Source organism: Epinephelus moara, chromosome 20, assembly GCF_006386435.1.
Source record: "Epinephelus moara isolate mb chromosome 20, YSFRI_EMoa_1.0, whole genome shotgun sequence".
NCBI lineage: Eukaryota > Metazoa > Chordata > Actinopteri > Perciformes > Serranidae > Epinephelus > Epinephelus moara.
This window is the reverse complement of record NC_065525.1, coordinates 9,585,816-9,594,123: the sequence shown is the minus strand read 5'-3', so window position 1 is coordinate 9,594,123 and position 8,308 is coordinate 9,585,816. Positions and strand designations below refer to the sequence as shown.

The 8,308-nt window shown below is 41.6% G+C and overlaps 2 protein-coding genes across 3 annotated transcripts in view; one reads left to right on the top strand and one right to left on the bottom strand.

Moving 5' to 3' along the window:
* LOC126408262 (histone H4) overlaps positions 1-8,308 on the top strand; it is a 583,921-nt gene that overhangs the window by 561,883 nt on the left and 13,730 nt on the right. The window lies entirely within an intron of this gene.
* LOC126408241 (histone H2B 1/2-like) lies at positions 2,994-6,781 on the bottom strand. 2 transcript variants are annotated; one of them, XM_050073704.1, is made up of 2 exons: positions 6,420-6,781; positions 2,994-3,401 (listed from the first exon to the last, which is right to left on the bottom strand). In XM_050073704.1, exons 1-2 carry the CDS (start codon positions 6,724-6,726, stop codon positions 3,259-3,261), a joined length of 450 nt encoding a protein of 149 aa, XP_049929661.1. In that variant the 5' UTR covers positions 6,727-6,781; the 3' UTR covers positions 2,994-3,258. The 2 variants fall into 2 exon arrangements, with proteins under 2 accessions (XP_049929661.1, XP_049929662.1); XM_050073705.1 differs by lacking the exon at positions 2,994-3,401 and having other exon boundaries at positions 5,992-6,781.

The following is an 8,308-nucleotide window of genomic DNA, read 5'->3' as shown; positions in this document are numbered from 1 at the left end:
CCAAGGACTTCAGCAGCTTCAGACCGGTGGCATTAACATCGCACCTCATGAAGACTCTGGAGCGCCTGGTCCTGTCTCGTCTCCGCCCTGCAGTAGGCCCTTCAATGGACCCGCTGCAGTTTGCCTACCAGCCTGGCATTGGGGTGGACGATGCCGTCATCTTCCTCCTGTATAGAGCTCTTTCTCACCTGGAGAAGCCCAGAAGCTCTGTGAGAATCATGTTCTTTGATTTCTCCAGCGCTTTCAACACCATACAGCCTGCACTTCTGAGGGACAAACTGGAGCACATAGGGGTGGCTAATCACCTCACATCCTGGATCCTGGACTACCTCATGGACTGGCCGCAGTATGTCAGGACCCAGGACTGTGTATCGGACTTGGTTGTCTGCAGTACGGGGGCCCTGCAGGGGACGGTGCTGGCAGCGTTCCTCTTCACCCTTTACACTGCAGACTTTTCATACCACACCCCTACCTGTCATCTACAGAAGTTCTCTGACGACTCTGCCATCATCGGCCTCATCACAGATGGGGACGACAGGGAGTACAGAGAACTGAACCAGGACTTTGTTGACTGGTGCCTGAGGAACCACCTTCAGATCAACGTGGGGAAAACCAAAGAGCTGGTGGTGGATTTCCGCAGGCGCAGACTCCTCCCCCACAACACCGGTGAACATCCAGGGAAAGGACATTGAGATGGTGACATCTTAAAAGTACCTGGGTGTTCATCTTAACAATAAACTAGACTGGACTGATCACATAACAGCACTGTACAGGAAAGGCCAAAGCAGACTCTACCTGCTGAGGTGGCTCAGGTCTTTTGCAGGGGGCGCTCCTGAAGACCTTCTTTGACACTGTGGTGGCATCAGCCATCTTTTACGGAGTGGTCTGCTGGGGCAGCAGCGTCTCGGCTGCAGATAGGAAGAGACTGGACAAGCTGATCAAGAAGGCCAGCTCTGTCCTGGGATGCTCTCTGGACTCTGTGCAGGTGGTGGGAGAAAGGAGGATGACAGCCAAGCTGTCATCTCTGAGGACTAATGACTCCCATCCTCTGCAGGAGGAGATAAAAGCTCTGGAGAGCTCCTTCAGCGATAGACTGATTCACCCAAAGTGTGTGAAGGAACGCTATCGCAGGTCCTTCCTGCCTGCTGCTGTCAGACTACATAACCAGCACTGCTCACAGTAAACTGCACCATGGACACTTTAGGGACACTATGGACACTTTATGGAAACCATAATAAGCATAACTATCCCCCATGTTGTTGTTGTTTATTTGCACATACAATATTCACTTTGCACTAAATATGTTCATTTTAATCCATTGCTCACTTTTTATTCACTGCTCATTATTATTATTATTATTTATTGCTGTTTCTTGTATTTTTTGTACTCTTTTTGCATGCCTAGTTTGTTTTACGTTTTTAAATATTGAAATCTTTAATCTGACTCTTTCCCCTTGACTGCTGTAACACTGGAATTTCTCAATTGCGGGGTCAATAAAGGTGTATCTTATCTTATCTTATCTTATTAGTGTTAGGGGGTTTATAGCAGCAGCCAACAACTATTGGCTTAGTAGAAGGTAAATGCACTTGTATCCACAGAGCTTCAATATTATCCTTCATTAAATCAGATCGTAGTTTTACTGGCATGTGATCTTGTATGTAAATTGCTATGCCANGTATCTTATCTTATCTTATCTTATCTTATCTTATCTTATCTTATCTTATCTTATTAGTGTTAGGAGGTTTATAGCAGCAGCCAACAACTATTGGCTTAGTAAAAGGTAAATGCACTTGTATCCACAGAGCTTCAATATTATCCTTCATTAAATCAGATCGTAGTTTTACTGGCATGTGATCTTGTATGTAAATTGCTATGCCACCACCAAAATTGTTTCTGTCCCTACGATATATAGAAAAACCATTAATAGATATTAATGAGTCATCAAATGAACCATCTAGATGTGTTTCAGTTATAACCATAATATCATTGTTTTTTAAAAGTGTTTCAAGTTCATGTATTTTGTTCCTCAAACTACAGATATTTAAGTGAAAATTAAGCCCTTGGGTAAGTTCATAGTGAGTTGATTCCTTGTCAGTAGTTCAGTTCAGTCCATGGTGATGCTGAATAGGAGCTGAAGTTGAATAAGACCAGAGAGCTAGGTTCTAGCTCCCATCCCTTACTATTGGGAGGGGGGATGGACAATAGGCCTATCATATCGGATGTAGGCTATGTCGCCGCGTTCTCTGGCAGCTTTCATGGCAGGGATGAGTTCTGTGCGCTTTTATATATCATAACTGTGTACATATCCCTACAGGAAAGTGTAGGCTACATAGAGGCTGTACCAACATAATCAGCTAACACAAGGTACAGGAATGAAATTAAAATTGGATTTTTTTTTCTTCCCATTGCTATACAATTTGTCAGATGATATAACTCAGATTTTCACTACCTAAGGAGAAGTGTTAAGCTTTTTTTGCAAAATTGGTTTCAGATTAAGGAGCTGTCCAGGGTGCTTATGCATAGTATTAAGTTATTGCTATAAGTAAAAATCTGTCGCAGTCTTCGAATATACAGGAAAACAGATAAAGGTAAAATACTGGACCACCACTATTATTATTATTATTATTATTATTATTGTTATTACAATATTGTTTGTCATTTTGGATCAAACTAGTTTCATTAAGCTGCCAAATAGTTTACCCTTTCTCTGTAGAACTGGTGTGTTATTTTGAGGTTTTTGAAGGAAATCTAAATTTCAGTGAGTCTGCACTTACGTTTTAGTAAGTTTTTACAGAAAAATTGTAATATTGCAACATTGGGCCTGGATGGGAGCAGAATTTGTGTATTTGCACTCACACTGTCACAGCAAATCTACTGAACAACTAAGGGTTCATTTGCAGTGTGGATTGTTTACAAAGCTCTGTAACAGTAAACATCATGAATAATAACCACACAACAGTCACAGTTTTATGAATCATAATTTATTGGGCTAAAAAGAAAAAAATATAGGATGAAAACTTTGGGGCAGACCCAGAACATGCTGGCGGAACTTAAATTAGTGGGAGAAGACGGTGATGACAACTTTGTTTAACAACCAGTGCCCGGTGTTCATGTACAGTGGTACTCCACAAAGCAGTTCCTTTCCTCTGAAAAGCAGAGACGGACACTACAATTCCTGCAGAGCGTCTTGGAGTAGCCTTTATTGCAGTGTCTGCAGCGTCCTCTCTTTGTCTTCACTGGGAAATGTGCGATCATGTCCTAAGGCACATCCACTGGTGGTACACATGACCTCTTCGGAGCAGTCACAGGTCTCTGTGGTGTTACTGTCATGGATGTCACTGGTGATACAGGGCGCCTAAAGATGGCCACCCTGTCCTTGGTGTGTTGACAGTTGATTTTGTCTGAATAAGATGAGAAAAAATATGAATTACAATGTTAAAAACGGTATAATCAGTGAAATACTAAATAAGGTAAACAACAGAAATGGATTCCTACCAGGATGAGAGAAGATGCTAGAAGCCAGCAGCTGCTAAGAAGTCTCCCAAGAAGGCTAAGAAACCGGCAGCGGCCAAGAAAGCAGCCAAGAGCCCCAAGAAGGCTGCAAAGAGCCCGAAAAAGGCCACCAAGAGCCCCAAGAAGGTGGCCAAAAAGGCCCCTGCAGCCAAGAAAGCCCCCGCAAAGAAGGCAGCCAAGTCCAAAGTCAAGAAAGCAGCAGCCAAGAAGAAGTGAGCTGTCATCAGTCTCATCAACAAACTACTCACTAAAAGGCTCTTTTAAGAGCCACCACATCATCCTTAAAGAGCACTCTGTCATGAATTTGTTAGTTAATAGTTTTTTTTGACTGTATCACTCGTGCTTTGTTTGAGCTATAGTGGGCAATACAAAATAGAGACACATCTCTGATCTATTAATTCTGAATTCATTGCGTATTGTAAAATGAATAGTCATCTTATCTGTATACTAAGACAAAGGTGTGCTCATGTTATTGGAAAGAGTGATGATTGAGTTTTAGAAGAAATAATGATAATAAACAGGGTCTTTTCACAACTGCTATCATTAAACATGTATTGACATACAGTGGTAGAACGTAGACTTAGGTGCATCTGACAGCTTTAGTTACTTTGAAGCTCGACTTCTACAACATATCAACAAGGTTTGAGGTATTAAAGCAGCAGCCAAGAAGACGCTAAATATAGAGACAACTCTATATAAATTTTATTATTAATTATAGCTCTTTAAATAGTTAACTTATATACAAAGCGAAAAAAAGAGATTAGATGTTTATTTGGCCAGTTACGGTTAAATTAATTTTATCTGTATCTCACCCGTCAAAAACGACTACAGGGGTTAAAGCAAGAAAAAAATTTGTGCCTGATATGTCGAGCACGGAAGATTTGTGTGCCTGAAATCTGAAATCTTTTCCGGAACGGGGGGCTTGGTGTTGCGGTCACAAAATGAAGAAATAGAAATGTATGTGCTGCAAAGGAACGTGTTTCTTATCAAAACAAACAAAAAGATTATAGCTTTAGTAGTTACTTTTCAGATTAAACTTTTATAGCATAATGAGTTTATAAATAAAGATTAAACTTTCAGTGGTTACCAGACTTTTTGACTTATAGCTCCTACATCTCTTTTTTGCCTTGGTGCTATTTATGTTTAGAAGCTAAATCATTTAGGCTGATTGCACTTGATGTGAATTAAACAGGCAGTTACGTCGAAATTTCGCCTCTGGGCAAGCATGTCATCATTGAAATAGATCATATAATGTTGTGGTGGTGACTTTAAAACTTCAGCATAGAGGATTTTTATTGCAACTTTCATTTCTGTCTGGTTTCTGCTACCTTACCTTCAAAATTACTGCTGGCTTACCGGAGCCTCTCCTGCTCCATCTGAGCTCTGTGTCTCAATGTGACATGATGTGAAAGCATGCACAGGCATCAGTGTTGATTGGCTATCACTTGTGCCGTGTAACCAATCAGAGGGGGCTGTAGGCGGGACATTGTTACAAAGCCCAGTGCAGTGGGGACTGCAGGCAGGGAGCGAGACGGCTGTATCAGAGCCAAAGGAGCAAGTTTTAAAATACATTTATTTGATCAGTTATCGATGAAAAAAAGTCTGATGCTGATTACGGTAAACAGTAGGTTGTGTTTACTCGCACACTGTGCGCCTAAATCATTCTCCCGGTTCGCACATATAGTGGCCAATGCGAGTGAAATGCTCGCACTGCAGAATACTACTGCCCGTGCCGGCCGCGATATTTTTTTCCGCAGGATGGTAGGGGAAGGTACCACCTTTTCCTCCTCTGATTGGCTAGAAGGGCTCTCCTCCGATTGGTTATTTGATTTGGCCGTGAAACGTCATCTCACGTTCATGGCAGGCTGTCGGCTAGTCTGTTTTGATCGTCTTTACCACCAACAGAAGTAAACTAAGTCAATCCAACAATGTGATAATTGCGTGCCATCAGATTTATATTAGTGGAAAGCACATCGCCGAATTTAAGGCTGACACCTAAAGTGTATGTCCACATCTTAACATATGTTCTCATAGGCACGAAAAGTATCCAAGGGATGAGGAAACGGTAAACTAAGCGATTTCTCAAGGCACTTTGGCAGCACGCTCTGGAGGACAGACATGTGTTGCAACATTTTCTCTGTAAGGCTGGACTCCTCAAGTCTCCAAACCAGCTAACGGAACTGTAACAGAATTGAAAGTTGGACTAATCTGTTTTGAAGTCGGTGTTACCTGCGTGTGTTGTCACATGTCTGTCCTCCAGATCGTGCTGCCAAAGTGCCTTGAGAAATCGCTTAGTTTACCGTTTGTGCTTTCCACTAATATAAATCTGACAGCACGCACTTATCACACTGTTGGATTGATTTCGTTTACTGCTGTTGGTGGTAAAGACGATCAAAACAGACTAGCCGACAGCCTGCCATGAACGTAAGATGACGTTTCACGGCCAAATCAAATAACCAATCGGAGGAGAGCCCTTCTAGCCAATCAGAGGCGGAAAAGGCGGTACCTTCCCCTACCATCCAACGAAAAAATATCGCCGGCCAGACAGAAACTTCGCCACGCCGGAAATCCGGCGCTGGGCCGGAGAACTTTAACCCCTGCGACCAACAAGGTATTGCACTACAGATGTAAAAGGCAGGGTGTCTTCACCTTATAAGGCAGTCACATGAGACAGGCGTACATTAGAATTTTTTATTCTGTTTTTTGTGAAATCTTGTCATTCACAATGCTTAAACAGTGACGGAACAACTCAGACCGAAGCGACATCAGGAATTATCTTCAGAGAAAGTGGGTGGCTCTTAGAAGAGCCTTTGTGTTGATGTTTTTTTGTCCACAGGTTTACTTGGAGCTGGTGTACTTGGTGACGGCTTTGGTGCCCTCAGACACGGCGTGCTTAGCCAACTCACCGGGCAGCAGCAGGCGGACGGCGGTCTGGATCTCCCTGGAAGTGATGGTGGAGCGCTTGTTGTAGTGAGCCAGACGGGAGGCCTCACCGGCGATGCGCTCAAAGATGTCGCTCACAAACGAGTTCATGATGCCCATAGCCTTGGACGAGATGCCGGTGTCGGGATGAACCTGCTTCAGCACCTTGTACACGTAGATGGCGTAGCTCTCCCTCCTGGTCTTTCTCTTTTTCTTGCCGGTCTTACTAACGCTCTTAGACACGGCTTTCTTTGAGCCCTTCTTGGGCGCTTTCACGGTGGTTTCAGGCATGATCTGAACTGTCGATTTCTCCTTTGAGGTATGGCGTCATGGTCCGCAGAGGGGTCTATTTGTATCCACCTGATGCAAAAGCCACTGTGCTGTTGCTCGCACTGGATTGGTCAGCTTCTGAAGCTGAGGAACAATACAGTGGGTGGGTGAGGGGAGAAAGAAGAAAAAGAAAGTTAGAAGAAATAGTCGGCGTTGGGTTAAATACAAAATTATTAAGCTATTTAGATAGTAAATGATACATACCCTGGTATAAATGATATAATTGATGCCATTCCTTTTCAAATTACATACAAAAGAAATTATTAGATCAAATCTGTTCAAAAGCTTCTCTCTCTGATCTGTACAGGATTTTAAATCTTCACATCATCCATCTAAGCTGTTCGGACTTTAGAACAAAAACTAGAAAAAAAAACATATCTTTTCAAATCTGATAGCTTGAACATGTTACAGTAGTGACTGATTATTCTGATCATTTAGTAATGAAAGCCTCTGTCCTGTGTGGGGGTAATGATGAAAAAGAGGCTTTTGGAAACTTAATGTTAAATATTTAAATAAGGTTTAGGCACAAAAGCCACTTGATTAGGTGGGAAATGCTGTGATTTGTCAGTAAAACAACTAGGACTGCTGCCACAAACACTGGTGGATATGATGCTACCTGTCGCCAGAAAGACAACTGGTGTCGGTTTGTTATATTTTTGGTGGACAGTGGATCGTAGCTTGATAGGCATCTCACTGAAGTGATATGCCATCTACCATCCCCTACACCTCCAGATGATGTCAGCTTATATATTATGTCACTTTAAAAACACTGATATGATACATATGAAATGTAGAAATGCAAGGTATTTGTGGTTTGTAGTAACATATGTTGTCAGTATTTCATGACAGTGTATTATGATATAAGTCACTGAGGTGACAAAAATAAATTAGGATCTATGTGGAAAACAAAACAAAAAAAATAATCCCCTTTTAATTCATAGGAAAATAAAACATATCCCTATTCAAAAGTTTGTAAGTCTTTCTAAGGTGTAACGAGGAAATATTTTTGATAATATCTTTATATTTAAAATCTGTGAGCCAATAGAAGCCTCCCATTACTACCCAGCTGTGTGTGCATATTGTATGATGTGTGTGAGCGTTTGGTGTAGCTCCATATTTGTGCTTTCAGTCAGAGTAAAAACTCTTGGAGCTCAGAAAGTCACAACATGGTTAAATCTGATAAGCATGAAGAAGTTTCATCTTGTCTGTCCCAAACCTCCAAGTTTCCACTGTGTGGGTGGAGCAATGGGTCTGTGAGAGCTTTAAAACAAAGAAGAAATGTTCACACTTAAAGTCATTTAAATTGAATTATAAAGCAAAATTATGAGATGAAAATCACATAAAGAAAAAATTAAACCAAATGGGAGACTAAAAAGAAAAACAAACAAAAACAGTCCAAAAAAAAAATAAATCTTCTGTGTAAGAAAACCTGAAGAGACTAATTGTCAGAAACACAGTAAATTCAAAAGCTCTTCTGTCACTTGCAGGAAACTTAAATGAGTGAGACTTAAATTGGGGCGGCAGTAGCTCAGTCCATAGGGAC